Source organism: Trichechus manatus, unplaced genomic scaffold (genome assembly GCF_000243295.1).
Source record: "Trichechus manatus latirostris isolate Lorelei unplaced genomic scaffold, TriManLat1.0 scaffold00104, whole genome shotgun sequence".
Lineage (NCBI taxonomy): Eukaryota > Metazoa > Chordata > Mammalia > Sirenia > Trichechidae > Trichechus > Trichechus manatus.
The window spans coordinates 1,948,503-1,965,952 of NW_004444040.1; the positions used below are offsets into that span (position 1 = coordinate 1,948,503).

The 17,450-nt window shown below is 39.6% G+C and overlaps 1 protein-coding gene across 1 annotated transcript in view; it reads left to right on the forward strand.

Moving 5' to 3' along the window:
• Positions 1–609: 609 nt before the first annotated feature.
• The window catches only part of ATRN (attractin), a 116,902-nt gene continuing 100,061 nt past the window's right edge, over positions 610–17,450 (forward strand). The window contains exon 1 of the mRNA XM_023737511.1: positions 610–1,088. Within this exon, the coding sequence (XP_023593279.1) occupies positions 685–1,088 (404 nt within the window). The 5' untranslated portion in view covers positions 610–684. The remainder of the gene's footprint in view (positions 1,089–17,450) is intronic.

Here is a 17,450-nt window from a genome sequence, read left to right on the forward strand (position 1 = left end):
TTATGCATTTACTGAGCACAGTCCCAGGTTCTTAACACAAGTAATTTAATTTCATTATTCCTATTTTAAAGGGGAGAAAGCAGAGGCTCAGAATGCAGCACGCCTTCTACAGTACCCCACCTAGCACCACACCACGATGCAGCCTCTTAGACCCTTTCTGGCCGGCAGCTAAGGTTGGGGCAGAGTGCTGACAGGGACGCGGGGTCTCTTGGACGGGAGCACTCAACAGGGTCGGCGGCCTCTCTGTCCTCTGGGGACCGCCTCTCTCCAGTTGCCCTTGGCTGTCGGGGCGGCCGGTTCCCAGGCAGCCAATCGGAGTAGGGAGACACTTCAGGCTTCCTACCCTGCCGCCGCCGTCCGAGGCAAAGGGCGAAAACTAGATCTAGGGCGTCTTGTATCAAGCGACTTTCAACTCTCCCCAAATTCAGGGTCAGAGATTCGCCGTCGGAGCTGAGCGTTCGACAAGATCAAAGCCTGCGCGCTGCGCACCACCCACACACGCACGGGCGCGCCGGCCCCTCCTCCCACGCAGTTCTGGTCCCGCCCCCAAGATTGACCGTGCGAGCCACCGTCTGCACTGCTCAGCCGCTCACGGCCAGGCGAAGCCGAGCCGGGCGTGCTGTGTGTACGTGTGTGTGTTTGTGTGTGTATGTGCTCGTGGGGCGCCGTCTCAGCCCCGGGAAGATGGTGGCAGTGGCGGTGGCGACTGAGGCGAGGCTGAGGAGGAGGACGGTGGTGACGACAGCGCCCGCGGGCAGGATCGGCGGGCGGCGCGGGGACTGGGACGTGACCGGGGCTGGGAGGCCAGGTCTGGGGGCCGGGCTGCGCCTTCCGCGGCTACTGTCGCCGTCTCTGCAGCCGCGGCTGCTGCTGCTGTTGCTCCCGCCGCTGCTGCTGCTGCAGCTGCTGCCCTGGGCGGCCGAGGCCGCGGCGGCAGCGGCGACTGTGTCGGGCTCAGCCGCAGTCGAGGCCAAGGAATGCGACCGGCCATGTGTCAACGGCGGTCGCTGCAACCCTGGTACCGGCCAGTGCGTCTGCCCCGCCGGCTGGGTGGGCGAGCAATGCCAGCACTGCGGGGGCCGCTTCAGGTGAGTGGGGGGTAGTGTTGGAGGGTCGGGCTCAGCTAGAGGCTGGGATTGGGGGGCGCTCGAGACGGCTCCAGGCCAGAGGCGGATGCCGGACAGAAAGTGGGAGGTGAGGGCCGCCCCTCAGTGGTTGAAGACCCTTTGCTTCCGGGGAGATCATCGTCTTTGACCTGGGATATTCCACTGGTAGAAGGTGAAAAGGTGCGAGGTAGAGGTAGGGGCACACCGAAGGCATTTGAATGCGGCGGGCTAGGTGTGAAAAAAGCTTAGGGTCTCAAAGAGTATCAAAGCCAGTCACTGAAACTAGGCCTATTTCAGAAAAGCAAGGTATCAAAGAAAAGACGAGTGAGCCAGTTTTAACATCCCTTTGTGCCCTCAGGGCCTGATAAGCTCCCTGACTAGTTGGAATGTGGGATACTCTGAAGAACAGGGCCCTGGAAGTGATTTGTTGGCTGGGGAGGAGGGGGAAAGTCAGGATTGTGAAATGTTAGGAATGGAACAGTGGTTGTTGGCTAAAGGAAAGTGAGGAAACTAGCCTTTTGAAGCTCAGTTGAGGCTGCACGTTGGAACAGGGTCTGTCCTAGAGAAGGGATGGAAGGAGGTTCCTGTTTGTCCTGGTTCTGGAGAATATGGAGTTGGCCTGGTTCAGGGGAATACTTCTTGGAGAGATCATTAATTGATTAATTAGCACTTATCTATTATTTGCTTCATTTGTGCAAGGGTTTCCGGATAACACACAAATACATACTGGGTTAGCCAGATTTTGGCCTAGTCCAAAAGGAGTTTGGAGTACAGCCAGAGATTGATATGTACGCAACCCTAGTCATTAGGGTTAGAGTCATTCATGCATGCCTTTGGTAGATATACTGGACACCTATGATGTCTGATGTGGGAGAGGGAAGAAATAAGATGAACAAGGCAGCACCTTGTTCTTGTATCTTAACATTCTAGTGAGGGTGACAGGCAATTAACAAGTAAATAGTGAAATGAACAAGATAATTTCAGGTAAGGGTAAATGATATAAAGAAAATAAAACAGGGTGTTCTGATAGGAGAATTTTAACCAGCAGGAGAACGTGTGGGAATTCAGAGATGGAGAGGTTAATACTGGCTGGGGGATCCAGGGAAGACTTTGAGGAGGAGGTCACATTGGATTCTAGCATTTGAGGCTAAGTAAGTATTTGGAAAGGTGGAGCTGGGAAAAAAATTCCAGATGGAAGGAAAGATGCAAAGTTGTGGAGGCTACAAAATAAAGTTTTGCTCGTGCCAGGATATATAGAAGAGAGTTGTGAGAGAGAAGTTTGGAACGGCAGAATTATACACTCATGTAATGTCAGAGTTTCAAGAGAACTCAGAGAATATTGAGGAGATGAGCTCCTTAGTTTTATGGATAGAGAAATGAAGTGACTTCACAGCCAGTGTGTAGTGGGGCTGGCCTTATAATTTAGATGATTCTGATTTATGAATTCCACTAATCTGCAAATATTTGTGGAGGGCTCCTTTGTATTAGGTTGTGAGATACAATGGTAAAGATAGATACAGTTTTGCTATGGTGGAGTTTATATTCTAGTTTGGGAATAAAAAATTCCCAGTGATCACTTTGTTATAATTCTGCTTAATGCTATGAAGGTGAAGTGCAGGGGCCAAGTAAAGGACTTGGCTTAGTTTGGAATTAGGATGAGGTTAGTTACTGAGTAAACGACTTGTGCATTGAGATCCAGAGGGTGAGAAGTACTATCTTTGTGAGAGATGGGATGTGGAGGACCAGCATGTGCCAGGGCTTGGGAATGAGAGGAATCATGGCAGGCTGAATAGAAGGCCAGGTAGCTGGAGCAGAGAAGGCAAAGAAGAGATTAGCAAGACTGGAGAAATAGGCAAGGGTCAGGCCATGTGGAGACCTTTTGGTTTGGTTAAGAATTTTGACCTTTAGCTTAAGAGCAGGAGAATGGCATAGTTCACTCTTTTTAGCAGGACATTATAGGCTTTTAAATTGGAGCCAGACTAGAAATGGCCTTGAAGGAGATGTCAGTGCATTTTGAATTTGAGGACCTTCCAAGATCAGGTGAATGGATGGTTAGGTGAGATGAGGGTCCTTCAAGTTGTGAAAATCAGAGACACTGTGGTAGGCAGTGGAGGACCACAGGGTACAAGGGACATTTCGTAACAAGATTAATCTGTCACTAATGTTCAGAGTAGGTGAACTCGTTTTGGTCATGAGAGATGGTGGGCAGTTAGGTGAGAGCTGTTGGCATGGGCCAGGCCAGCGGTAATGAGAGCTTGAGCTAGGCAGTGAGAAAGGAGGCAGGGATAGATGCTAGGTGGTGGTGTAGAGGTAAAATGGACAGGTCTTTCTTTGGAGGAGCAGGTCTGAGAGAAAAGGTAGTGTTTAGTTTTGGACATACTGACTTTGGGGTGCTCTTAGGGTATCCACATGGCAGGACAGATGTGAGAGCTGGAGTCATCTATGTATGAGGGAGATTACTAGGGAGAGAGAACAGGTCTGAGTGTCCACACGGATAGTCCAGAGGATTGGAGAAGAGCTACTTGATACGGGGAGCACGCAGTCCTGGCACTGGTTGTCTCAGATGGTGTCACAAACTGGTGTCACGTGTGAGTGAAGGAGCTCCCCTGGTTACTGCCAATCCTAGTTGGCTTCCATGCTCTTTCTTGGGCAGAGATTTCAGACTTGGGTCCTGTTAATACCACTTGTGTTTTGTGGGTTTCTAGAATTTTCATTTTTTGAAAATGAAAATAGGAGGAATTTATGTCTCTGACTTTTTTTTTTTTTTAACTTTTCATTAAAGTTTTACTTGAGGGGGAGAATGAAATGGTTTTGATTGCAGTGGTATTTATGTTGATTTAACTTACAAAATTATTTTTTTTATTAAACTAAAAAATATTAAATGAATACCTTTCTGGTTTGGAATAACATCAAGTCAATGTTTTTTAAGCTTTTTAGTTCCTAACTCTTGTGTTAGAATTGCTGTTATGAGGTCTTTTACATGGATTGAGAGAAATGTAAGATAATAAATGGATTGGATTTCACTGAAGTTATCACTGACTGCCTACTGTGTACCAGTACCTGTACTTGGCCAAGCATTTTCATTTGCATTGTACCATTGTACCATTTAATCCTCAGGACAACTCTGAGGGTCTTGTATTATTGTATGGTTGTAATTAGAGAACTATTTAATTTTTTTTTCCAAATGAAACATGCTACCAAAAAACTCATTGTCGTCAAGTCGATTCTGGCTCATAGTGACCCTATAAGATAGGGTAGAACCACCCCATAGGGTTTCCAAGGTTGTAATCTTTAGGGAAGCAGACTGCTACATCTTTTTCCTGTGGAGCGGCTGGTGGGTTTGAACAGTCAACCTTTCAGTTAGCAACCAAGTGCTTTAACCACTATGCCACCAGGGCTTCTTGAAACGTGCTACAGAAATGATTACTCACAAAGGATGAAGTTAATGGTGTCAGTTTAATAAAAATACCTATAGGATCTTTGGTGGATAATGTCTAAAGCAACACCACTTTCATGGGAATCTTCATAGTTTGGTGATCATTTTTTCTGTTTGTAGCCTCACCATTGGAATTTTTCTTTGGAGGATAAATAAGCCCCATCAAGTCAGAGTAAAGATATTAATCCCATTTATGAAACTGATATGCACTTAATACTTTTAAGTTCCTGCTATACAGAACTTTCGGGAGGATAGAGTAATTTAGTGAATTGAGCTTTTTAGTTACCCATGATGTTAAGACTTATCTTCTGTAGAAGAAAAGGAAAGAAAGGAAGCATTTATTGAGCATCTGTTATGTGCCAGCACATGCAGTACTATAGTAGGAGTTGCAGCAGCTCCTGCTGCCTCCATTTCTCTAGTATTTCTCCATTTCTTCTATGCAGTGTGCTAAGTGCCTTTTGGAAATTACCCCTTTTAATCCTTGGAATGATGTTACTTACGTTCATGAATCAAATTTAGGCTTGTCTGTTTCCCCTAGTAGAATATAAGCTCTGTGAGGGCAGGGAGTTTTATATATTGTCATCACTTTTATATTCCCAGAGCCTAAAATAGTCCCTGGGACAGACTCACTGCTGAATAAGTGTTTGTTGAATGAAGGTATGGAGTTCTACAGTATGCTTTTTATGACTTATTAAAAAGTCATCTTTACCCATTTGTTTGCCATATCTGTCTTTTGTCCTCATATTTCTCTTGAACTTCATTGTCTTCTACTGTTTGTTGGATATCTTTATTGGGATGTTTTCCTGTCACGTCATACTGATCTATGACTAAGACCAAACTTCTTACACTTACTGAAAGAAAGTCTTTTTCCATTGTACTGCCTTATTTCAGTTGTGAATTCTATAACCAAAGGTCAAAACTTGGAGGTGATCTGTGGCCCTTTCTACCTATTTGTTATCTGTTCTCTAAAGTCTTAGGAATTTGTCCCATTCCATTCTTCCTGGTGCCATCTGGTACACCTGGCCCTTCACCTCATTGTTCACCTGCCTCTGTTGCCCCCTAACTAGCATCTTCCACCTCAGTCCATTCTACAGTTTGTCATAAAAATCCCTGGAAAACATGTTTCACTGTCTGGCTCAGAAACCTTTTTTTTTTTTTTTTTTTAACTCTTCTTAATTACCCTCAGCGGAAGGCTCGCATTCCCTTACATGCATTCCTTTTTCCCTAACCAAATCTTCCTACTTTGTAGTCATTCTTTCTACATCTTTGCTGAGTTTAGCACCCTTCCTCCTCACCACCCCCACATACTTTCTTTTCTTCTCTACTTATCTGGATTCTACCCGCTAAGGCCCATCTTCAGTTCTCTGTGTATAGTCTATAATAGCCAGTTCTCCCTAATAGCATACCTGTTATCTTCTCTTGAGGTGACTCATCAACCTGTTCAATTCATAGCTATCTTTTGAGTGATTATTATGTGTTAGGTACTGTGCACTGTCTTGAGGATACGAAGGGTGAGAATCAGGCCTTGCTTTCTCCATGGGGAATTCATAATTCTGAAGGGAAGATAGCTATGTGCACAGGAAATTAGAATTTAATGATAAGAATATAGGCACTGTGTGGTGCTAGGCTAATATGTGATAGAGAGACTTCTTGGGACTCTGGTGGAAGGCATCACAGAGGAAAAGACATTTGAGCAAGTCTGAGAGGTTAGATGTGAATAGATATCTGGGGAAGAAAGGTATTCGAGAAGGAATGAAGAGCTGGTGCAAAGGCAAGAAATCATGGACTGTCCTACTTAGAGAACTAACGCAGATGGGTGTTATTGGAACATAAATTTTGAGGGGGTGCAATGAATGGGGCCACAGCTGGAAGGTGACAGTGGCCTTCCCTCTTCACTTCCCAACAGCTTCTAGGTCCAGGGTGGGTTGCTTGGCTAAGCCTTCAGGGCATTCCAGTCACTGGCTGTAGTGATTGTGTTGAGATGGGCGTGTGGCCTAAGCTGACCCAATCAGGGTGAATCTCAGAACTTTTGCTGGAGACCTCTGGGAAAGAAGCATATTTTCCTCTTCTCTGTAGGGGTTTATCCTTCACTGGAAAAGAGTGACACTTTCCTAGGGGCTTGTAGCAAACGAGAAGTGAGAGTCTCATCAGCTTCCTTGTCCTTTATTGAAGTAGTCACTGTGGCTAGGATCATGGGAATGTTCTGAATGGTCAGACCTGAGTTGAGTACCTACTCTGTAGCTGGAGGGTAAGGGCTAGCTCCATTAGATATTATGGACTGAGAACGGGGGAGCAAGATTTCCCAAAGGAAAACATGTGATGTTACCAGAAAGTTGGCCATTGCAGGCCAGGTGGAAACAGTAGACTTCCCTGCATATTCTCAGTGCCTGCCATTTGGTGAATAATCAGTAAATGTTGATGATAAAAAGTGGTAATGGTTTGGAAAATACTGTATTGAGTAATGAAATCCTGGTCTGCCAGTTTGTCAGGAATCCACTCAGTCATGTAAGGAGAAGATATGGGGGACCCGCTGTGTGGCAGGCACTCTGCTGGCTCTTTGAGGTTAGTGCATTGAAGTTTGGGCCCTTGTTGAGTTTCAGTCTAGTAGAGCCCAGTCATTGAATGAGAGTTTTAAATCCCCAGATTTTGTGGTGGGAGAAATAGAGACGATTATGGGAGGAACCGCAAAAAATGCATGTTTTTATTGGGTGAAATTATATCATTTTGGGTGAAAACTTTATGTAAAATATTTACTTATATAATAGACATTTAAAGTTTTTGCCTGATTCCTGGAAGATTTGGTTTACTTATTTGAAAAGGTGAAAATATGTTTATTGAGTAAAAAGAACAATTGAGCATGAATGGCTTAATATAATTACATGTTATGATAAGTTTGAAAGCAGACATTTTAACTCCACCTTCTGTGAAAGATTCCTAAGATAGGCAAATGCTTTTTTAATTTATTACAGTAAGTATATAGGGGTCAGGTAAGTGTATAGAGGAAAAGCAAAGTATGTTTATGATCAAAGTAATTTTTACTAAATATGGTTAACTCATTTAATATATTTGTAATGTTACCTTTATATTGAGAATTAAATATAGAAGTGTATACCGAGTACTGTAAACAGAAATCTCACATTGATTTTTCTTTTTAACACATTTTGTTTTAAAACTGTAGTAAAATTGCATTTCTACTCTTTGAAATACTTGTATCTGGAAATTTGTAACCACTAACTTGTTATGAAAATTGTTTCCCACTTAAATAATTCTCTTTACCATTTTCTGTGATTTAATTATTTTTTGTCTTCCTTTCCCAAATGTATTGTGGCAAGAGTGACTTTCATCCATATATTACATACTATTGTAACCCTTCATTTTGCTACTTTTCTTCCTTCCATTTTTACTTTTCCCTTATACTTTTAAACTAGTGCTTTATATTAGCATGACCTTTTCTAGCTTTCCCTCCTTAGGATTTGTCTTACATTTGCCTTGCTTTTTTCTTTATTCTCATTTTATTGCTGTCATCTCTCTTTAACTGCTTTTGTCTTAGCACTTGAGACCATGTTTTGATTTTATTCTTTCAATTTTTAATTCTTAAAGTTTTCTGTTTTCTCCAATTGTTAGTTTTTGCTGTTTATTTGCATGTTTATTCGTATAGAATTATCTGTTTTTTATTTGTAGAAGCTAATTTTTGTCATGGCTGAATTGCCTCCTTATTTTTTTAGAATTTGACATTACCAGTATACATTGTGTGAATGAATTTTTCGTTCCAACTTGGTCTTTTTTACATTCCAACTAAGAATTTTCTAATTAGTAAGCCAACAAGTATTAGGTCTGGAATCACGTCAGGCACTTTTAAGAGGCACAAAAGTCATCTCTCTTGACTAGTGTTTCCTAAATTTTGGATTCACAAACCCTTTCACAATTGTATATAATCTTGTAGACTCTCTTAGGAATTAAAAAATAATATTAAAAAATTTAGTTTTTTTCTCCCTGAGGGACCGAATTACTGGGCAGGGGGCTATGGAGACCATAGTCTCAAGGAACATCTAGCTCAACTAGCATAACATAGTTTATAAAGAGAACATTCTACATTTTACTTTGGTGAGTAGTGTTTGGGGTTTTAAAAGCCTGTGAGCGGCCATCTAAGATACTTCACTGGTCTCACCCTTTCAGGAGCAAGGGAAAATGAAGACTAAAGACACAAGGGAAATATTAGTCCAAAGGACTAATAGACCACAACTACCATGGCCTCTGCCAGGCTGAGTCCAGTACAACTATATGGTGCCCAGCTACCACCACTGACTGCTCTGACAGGGATCACAATAGAGGGTCCCGGACAGAGGTGGAGAAAAATGTAGAACCAAATTCTAACTGAAAAAAGACCAGACTTACTGGCCTGACAGAGACTGGAGAAACCTCGAGAGTATGGCCGCCGGACACCCTTTTAGCTCAGTAATGAAGTCACTCCGGAGGTTCACCTTTTAGCCAAAGATTAGGTAGGCCTATAGGACAAAATGAGACTAAAGGGTCACACCAGCCTGGGGCAAGAACTAGAAGGCAGGAGGGGACAGGAAAACTGGTAATAGGGAACCCAAGGTCGAGAAGGGAGAGTACTGACATGTTATGACGTTGTTAACCAATGTCATAAAACAATATATGTACTGCTTAATGGGAAGCTAGTTCTGTAAACCTGCATCTAAAGTATGATAAAAAAAAAAAGTTTAACTGTAAAAAAAAATTTAGTTTTTTGATAAGATGATTTTAAATAGAGTAACAAGTCATTTGTTAAAGATGATAATGTACATTTTAAATACAATTTCTAATATTCATAATACAAAAAAAAATTTGACCTTTTCCCCGTTTAACATATGGTGCATCTGTTTAGTGTACTTTAAATTAATTGTGTAAGAAAAAGCATGGTTTCAGACAAATAAAAATGACATTTAATTTTAGGATTTGATGTGTATTAAAATAGAGATTGAATTGGACTCTGTTTTGTGCTATCAAAAATAGATAATTTTCTTGTCCTGATGTTTGGAATTCGTGTATCTGTGCTTTAAAAATTATTTTAAAAATATTTTTATGTGTTTTGTTTCTAAATGATGAAACGAGAGAGAGGTTTTCAGCTATTTGTAAGCATTTCTCTGCAAATAGCACATTTCCTGTGTGGAGATTTTTTTTTTTCTGTTGAATGAAAAGGCCAAGCTGGATATAATTGTCACTTAATTTTCTCTTTTTAACATTGGTTTTTGAAATACTACAGATATCTTGCAAAGCTATCCAAGGATTTTGTTCAGAAAATAATCAGATAATCTTGAGGCAAATTTGCAGAATTAGTATCATTTTATACCCTTTTGTAACATGTACTTAATATAGTTGTGTGTTATGCTTGTTTTAAAATAGATGCCATTACTGTCTTTTACTTATTGAACTTTTGGAACAGTTTGGACCACTTGTTGAGAAACAATGACCAAGTAACTGATTGCTTTAAAGCAGTCATGTCTTTGGTGCTGGTTTAGTCCTTGGGTTACCTTTAACTTGCTTTTTTAAATATAAATTTATTTTTTTATTATTGTTGAAAATATACACAGCAGGACATACACCAATTCTACAATTTCTGCACGTACAATTCAGTGACATTGATTACATTCTTCAAGTCGTGCAACCACTCTCATCCTCCTTTTCCGAATTGTTCCTCCCCCATTAACATAAACTCACTTGTTCATTTGCAAGTTGAAGTTGAAGAAAATTAGAACAAGTCCACGAGAGCCACGAGAGCCAAAGAACGACCTTGAGTATATCCCACCTGAATTTAGAGACCACTCAAGAATAGATTTGATACATTGAACACTAAAGATCGAAGACCAGACAAGTTGTGGAGTGACATCAAAGTCATCACACATGGAGAAACCAAGAAGTCATCAAAAAGACAGGAAAGAAAGAAAAGACCAAAACAGATGTCAGAAGAGACTCTAAAAGTTGCTCTTGAACGTAGAGTAGTTAAAGCAAAAGGAAGAAATGATGAAGTAAAAGAGCTGAACGGAAGATTTCAAAGGGAGGCCCGAGAAGACAAAGTAAAGTATTATAATGACATTGTGCAAAGACCTGGAGATAGAAAAACAAAAGGGAAGAACATGCTTAACATTTCTCAAGATGAAAGAAGTGAAGAAAAAATTCAAGCTTGTAGTTGCAATATTGAAGACTTCTACAGGGAAAATATTAAACAATGCAGGAAGCATCAAAAGAAGATGGAAGGAATACACAGAGTCACTGTACCAAAAAGAAGTGGTCGGCATTCACCCATTTCAGGAGGTAGCATATGATCAAGAACTGATAGTACTGAAGGAGGAGATCGAAGCTGTACTGAAAGCACTGGCGAAAAACAAGGCTCCAGGAATTGATGAAATACCAATTGAGATGTTTCAACAAATGAATGCAGCGCTGGAGGTGCTCACTCATCTGTGCTAAGAAATTTGGAAGACAGCTACCTGGCCAACTGACTGGAAGAGACCCATATTTGTACCTATTCCAAAGAAAGGTGATCCAACAGAATGCGGAAATCATCGAACAATATCATTAATATCACATGCAAGTAAAATTTTGCTGAAGATCATTCAAAGGTGGTTGCAGCAGTACATTGACAAGCAGCTGCCAGAAGTTCAGGCCGGATTCAGAAGAGGATGTGGAATGAGGAATATCATTGCTGATGTCAGACGGATCATGGTTGAAAGCAGAGAATACGTGAAAGATGTTTACCTGTATTTTATTGACTATGCAGAGGCATTCAACTGTATGAATCATAACCAATTATGGATAACGTTGTGAAGAATGGGAATTCCAGAACACTTAATTGTGCTCATGAAGAACCTGTACTTAGACCATGAAGCAGTCGTTCGAACAAAACAAGGGGATACTGTGTGGTTTAAAGTTAAGAAAGGTGTGCTTCAGGGTTGTATCCTTTCACCATACTTATTCAACCTGTATCCTGAGCAAATAATCCTAGAAGCTAAGCTATATGTAGAAGAACAGGGCAACAGAATTGGAGGAAGACTCATTAACAACCTGCGTCATGCAGATGACACAACCTTGCTTTCTGAAAGTGACGAGGACTTGAAACATTTACTGATGAAGATCAAAGACCATGTCCTTCAGCATGGATTACACCTCAACATAAAACAAAAATCCTCACAACTAGACCAATAAGGAAATCATGATAAACAGAGAAAAGATTGAAGTTGTCAAGGATTTTATTTTAATTTGATCCACAGTCAACGCCCATGGAAGTGGCATTCAAGAAATCAAACAACACATTGCATTGGACAAAGGAAAAGATGTCACCTTGAAGACTAAGGTGCCCCTGACCCAAGCCATGGTGTTTTCAGTCACCTCATATGCATGTGAAAGCTGGACAGTGAATAAGGAAGATCAAAGAAGAATTGATGCCTTTGAGTTGTGTTGACAAAGAATATTAAATATACCATGGACTGCCAAAACAACGAACAAATTTGCCTTGGAAGAAGTACACCCAGAATGCTCCTTAGAAGCAAGGATGATGAGACTACATCTCACATACTTTGGACATGTTATTGGGAGGGATCAGTCCGTGGAGAAGGATATCACGCTTGATAAAGTAGACGGTCAGTGAAAAAGAGAAGGACCCTTAACAAGATGGATTGACACAGTGGCTGGAACAATGGGCTCAAGCATAACAATGATTGTGAGGATGGCGCAGGACCAGGCAGTGTTTCGTTCTGTTGTAGATAGGGTCGCTATGAGACGGAACTGCCTTGACGGCACCTAACAACAACAACATAATAGTCATCATAGTGAGTGTGAAGTGGTATCTCATTGTGGTTTTGGTTTCCATTTCCCTAATGACTATTGATTTTGAGCATTGTTTCATGTACTTGCTGGCCATATCTATCTTTTTTTTTTAAAATAATTATTGTGTTTTTGGTGAAGGTTTACAAAGCAGTTTAGGTTCCCATTCAACAATTTCTACACAAGTTGTTCAGTGGCATTGGTTACATTCTTTACAATGTATGAACATTCTTATTATTTCCATTCTGGTTCTATTTCCATTAATCTAGTTTCCCTGTCCCTTACATTCTCATCTTTGTTTTAAAGTAATTGTTGACCGTTTGGTCTCATATAGGTGATTTTTTAAAAGGAGAACAGTACTTACGGGCGATACTCATTATTTTTTGAGCCAATTTGTTATTTAGCTACAAGGTGTCCTCAAGGGTTAGTTTCAGTTTAAGGTCTGAAGAGTATCTTTGGGCAATAGTCTCAGGGAGTCGTCTAGTCTCAATCAGTTCAGTAGGTCTGGTTTTTGTTTTTAGGAATTTGAGGTTCTGTTCCACATTTTTCTCCCATTCTATCAGGGTCCATCTCTTGTGGCCCTGATTAGAACGGTTGGTAGTGGTAGAAGGGCACTGTCTAGTTCTTCTGGTCTCAGGTTAGATGAGGCCATGGTTCGTGTAGACTGTCCTGTAGACTAGTTTCTTCTTTGAGTCTCTGATTTCCTTCTTTCTCTTTTGCTCTAGACAAATAGAGATATGTCTATCTTTTTTTGAGAGCAAGAGAAAAAAAAAAAAAAAAACCCCTAGTTGCCATTGAGTTGATTCTGACTCATGGCGACCCCGTGTGTGTCAGGGTAGAACTGTGCTCCAATGAGTTTTCATTGGCCGATTTTTCAGAAGTAGCTCACAGGCCTTTCTCTCGAGGTGCCTTGGGTAGACTGGAACTTCCAACCATTCTGTTAGCAGCCAACTATGTTAACCATTTGTATCACCCAAGGACTCCTTTTTTGAGAAACATCTATTTAAAGCCTTTGTTCATTTTTAAATTAGGTTATTTGTCTTTATTGTTGAGTTGTAAGAGTCTTGTATTAAAATATTCTGGATATTAAACCCTTATTAGGTATATGTTTTGCAAGTAATTTTTCCCATTCTGTATTTTTTTCCTACTTTCTTAATAATGTCTTTTGACATAAAAAAGTTTATTTTAATAAAATTCTATTTATCTAATCCAAGAACATGAAGATTTACATCTCTGTTTTCTCCTAAGAGTTTTATAGGTTTAGCTCTTAAATTTAGGTCTTTGATCAATTTTGAGTTAATTTTTTTTTTTTTTTAGGGTAAACTCCACCCCCTGCCTTTTGTTTATTTTGGTAAACGTGTATGTAACAAAACACTTGACATTTCAACAGTCTTCACATGTACAGTTCAATGACATCAATTATGTTCATCATGTTGTTCAACCAAGTTAATTTTTATATATGATTTCAGAGAGGGTCCAACTTTCTCTTTCACGTGTGGATATCCAATTGTTTCAGCACTAGGTGTTGAAAAGACTATTCTTTCCCCATTGATTGGTCTCGGCACCCTTGTCAAAAATCAGTTGACCCTACTCACCACTTTGGGAGAAAGGGAAAATGAAGAAAACATGATACAAGGGAAAGATTATTCCAAAGGACTAAAGGACCACAACTACCACGGCTCCCACCAGACTGAGTCCAGTACACCTAGATGGTGCCTGGTTACCACCACTGACTGGTCTGACAGGGACCACAACAGAGGGTCCCAGACAGAGCTAGAGAAAAATGTAGAACAAAATTCTAACAAAAAGACCAGATTTACTGCCCTGACAGATATTTGGAAATCCTAAGAGCATGGCTCCCAGACACCCTTTTAGCTCAGTAATGAAGTCACTCCCGAGTTTCACTCTTCAGCCAAAGATTAGACAGGCTCATAAAAGAAAACGAGACTAATGGGGCACAAGAGCCCAGGGACAAGGACTAGAAGGCAGGAGGGGATAAGAAAGCTTGTAATAGGGAACTCAAGTTCTAGAAGGGACAGTGTTGACATGTCATGGGGTTGTTAACCAATGTCATAAACAATATATGTACTCTTTAATGAGAAACTGTAGGTTGTGTAAACCTTTATCTAAAGTACAATAAAGACTTCCCTCGTAAAAACCTTAAAAAAAAAAAAAAAATCAGTTGACCCTAGATATATGGGTTTATTTCTGTATTTTCAGTTATATTCTATCTATCTGTATGTCTGTCCTTATTCCAGTACCACCACACTGTCCTGGTTACTGTATCTACATAGTAACTTTTGAAATCCTCCCCATATGTTTTTTAAAAATGTTTTATTTTGAGATAATTTTAGATTCACATATAGTCATAAGAAATAATACAGAGAGGTCTTCTATACCTTTGACCCATTTCCTTCAGTGGTAACATCTTACATAACTGTCACACAAGATCACAACTAGGAAATTGATATTGGTATAATCCATTAACCTTATTCATATTTCACCAGTTTTACATACACTAATTTGTGTTTGTGTGTGTGTTTCTCCATAGAATTTTTTTCTAATATACTTCTATGCTTAAAGACATTTTATTGAGCTTCATATCATACTTCTGTATAAGAAAAGATTTCTATAGAAATGATTTTTTTTCAGCTTCCTATGACCATGTGATTCTAAGTATTGAAAATTTTCTTATGAATTAATTAATCATTGTGGTTATTATTGGTATACAGCTGAACAAACCACAGAAATGTAATACATAGTTTTATAAATAAATTTAAAACTCAATAGGTAAAATTTTATTGGAAAAAATCTCTTATTGAGATGGATGGTTTTTTTTTTTTTTAATCTGGGGATGATATAATTTACTGCTAGAATGAGACAAGGTTCAGTATAAATCCTTTTTTTTTTGGATAAGTGAAACCTTTTTAATATAAATAAGTATATTTAGATGGAAAAAATTTTGTGTGGCAGTGTCTCTTAACTCCTTCTAAGTTATATGCCAGAAGTCAAATGGCGATCTTTCAGAAAAAATTTTTCTTAAGTATCCTCTTTTCAATTTGTTGTAAGAAAAAAATTGGAAACCACTTGACTTTCAAAAGGATTTGTTACCCAGTCATTGGAGTCATTTAGTTTCTCAACATGGACACTGGTATTTTGAATTATTCTTTGTTATGGGCCTGAAAGTTTTTGCATTCTGCAGGCAGATCCGCTAGAGGTATGCCTTTTCTTTTACCAGGTGGAAAAATCTTCCATAAGATTGTGAAGGGAGTCCAGCAAGACCTGGTACTTCTCCTCAGGCAGATTAATTTTAGGAGAGAGAGTATGTGGAAGATATTGTTTGGGAATCTATTCTGTTTGAACTCTCTAGACCTTGAATCTCTTGGAAAGTTTTCATGTATGAACTCAGGTCAGTTTAAGGGTGATTCTCTTGAGTATATACCTAGGAGTAAAATTGTTGGGTCAAAACACTGCAATTTTGGATATTACTAAACTGTTCTTAAAAGAAATTGGTCCAGTGTTCACTCCCATCGTTCATGGTTGGGTGTTCTAGTTATTTTCTCACTCCCATCTGATGAATATGAAATGGTATGTGATTGCTTTATTTTGCATTTCCTTGATTACTAGTGAGGGTGTGCATCTTTTCATGTTTAAAGGCTATTTCTTTTATTTGAGTTGCCTTTTCTTACCTTTTGCCCATTTGTCTATTGGGTTATTTGCCTTTTTTTTTTTTTTTTTTTTTAATGATTTACAGGAGTTCTTCATATAGTCTGGATATTAATCCTGGTATTATATATGCTGCAATGATCTCCTTGTGAATGACTTGCCTTATTTTATTTAACAATTTAAAAAAATTTTTTGCCTATAAATGATTGGATAAACAAATAAATGGTGAGAAGGGACAAATCTTCCATACAGAAGAACTCTGAATAAGTAAATACTGCCCACTCTAGGAGATGGAGCTTAATTTCTCTCCCTTGCTCCCCTTGAGTGGCTGGATTTAGTGATTCTCATCCAAAGAATATAGAGGGGAGAAATAGTAGCTTTACAGGGAAGAAACCTGGCAAACACTACCTTAACCAAATGATCAGGGTTAACAGTACAATGATAATACATATTGATAACGTGCACCTTGTTGTGATGTGATTAGGAGGGATTGTCACGTCTGTGGTATTTTTCCGCAAATCCCATAACTCCAGTCAAATCATGAGAAAAAAATCAGACCAACCCAGATTGAGGAACATTCTACAAAATGCTGACAGTACTTCTCAGAACTGTCAGGGTCATGAAAAATGGAAAAGACTGAGAAATGGTCATAGTCCAGAGGAGCCTAATGATGAATAAATGCAATGTGGTATCCTGGATTGGATCCTGGAACAGAAAAAGGACATTAGTGTAAAAACTGGAGAAGTTTGAATAATGTCTGGAGTTTAATTAATAATAATATATCAATATTGGATTCTTAGTTTTGATAAGTGTAGAATGGTAATCTAATATGTTAACATTAGGAGACACTGGGTGAGGAGTATATGAGAATTCTCCGTATACTTTGCAATTTTTCTAGAAACTGAAAATTATTCCAAAATAAAAAAGTTTATTAAGATTTTTTAAACTTTATTTTAGTGAATCTAAGATGCTGTTGGTTATAAGATACACTATTGTTTTCTGTACTATTAAGATAGAAAAACGCTGCTAGTAAAATTAAGATTTGGCATCAGTTCTAAGAAGTATCCTGATGTTAAAATATATTTAAAAAAATGTATATCTGAAAAGTTTTGCTTCCCCTCCATGGGAGTAGTCAATGTTAACTGTTTCTTGTGTAACCTTCCAGGTATGTTATCTGCATATGTAAGGAGTTTTATTTGTTTTATCCTCTCCCTTCTTTGTTTTTACATAAGTGGTCTACTGTGTTCACTGATCTGTGCTTTACTTTCCCTCCTGCACCCTCACCAAACAGTGTATCTTGGAGATAGTTTCACATCAGTACATTCTTTCTTTTAAATAACTGTCTCCGTGCTCCTATTGTACGTTATTGTTGTTAGGTGCCGTCGAGTCGCTTCCGACTCATAGCGACCCCATGTACA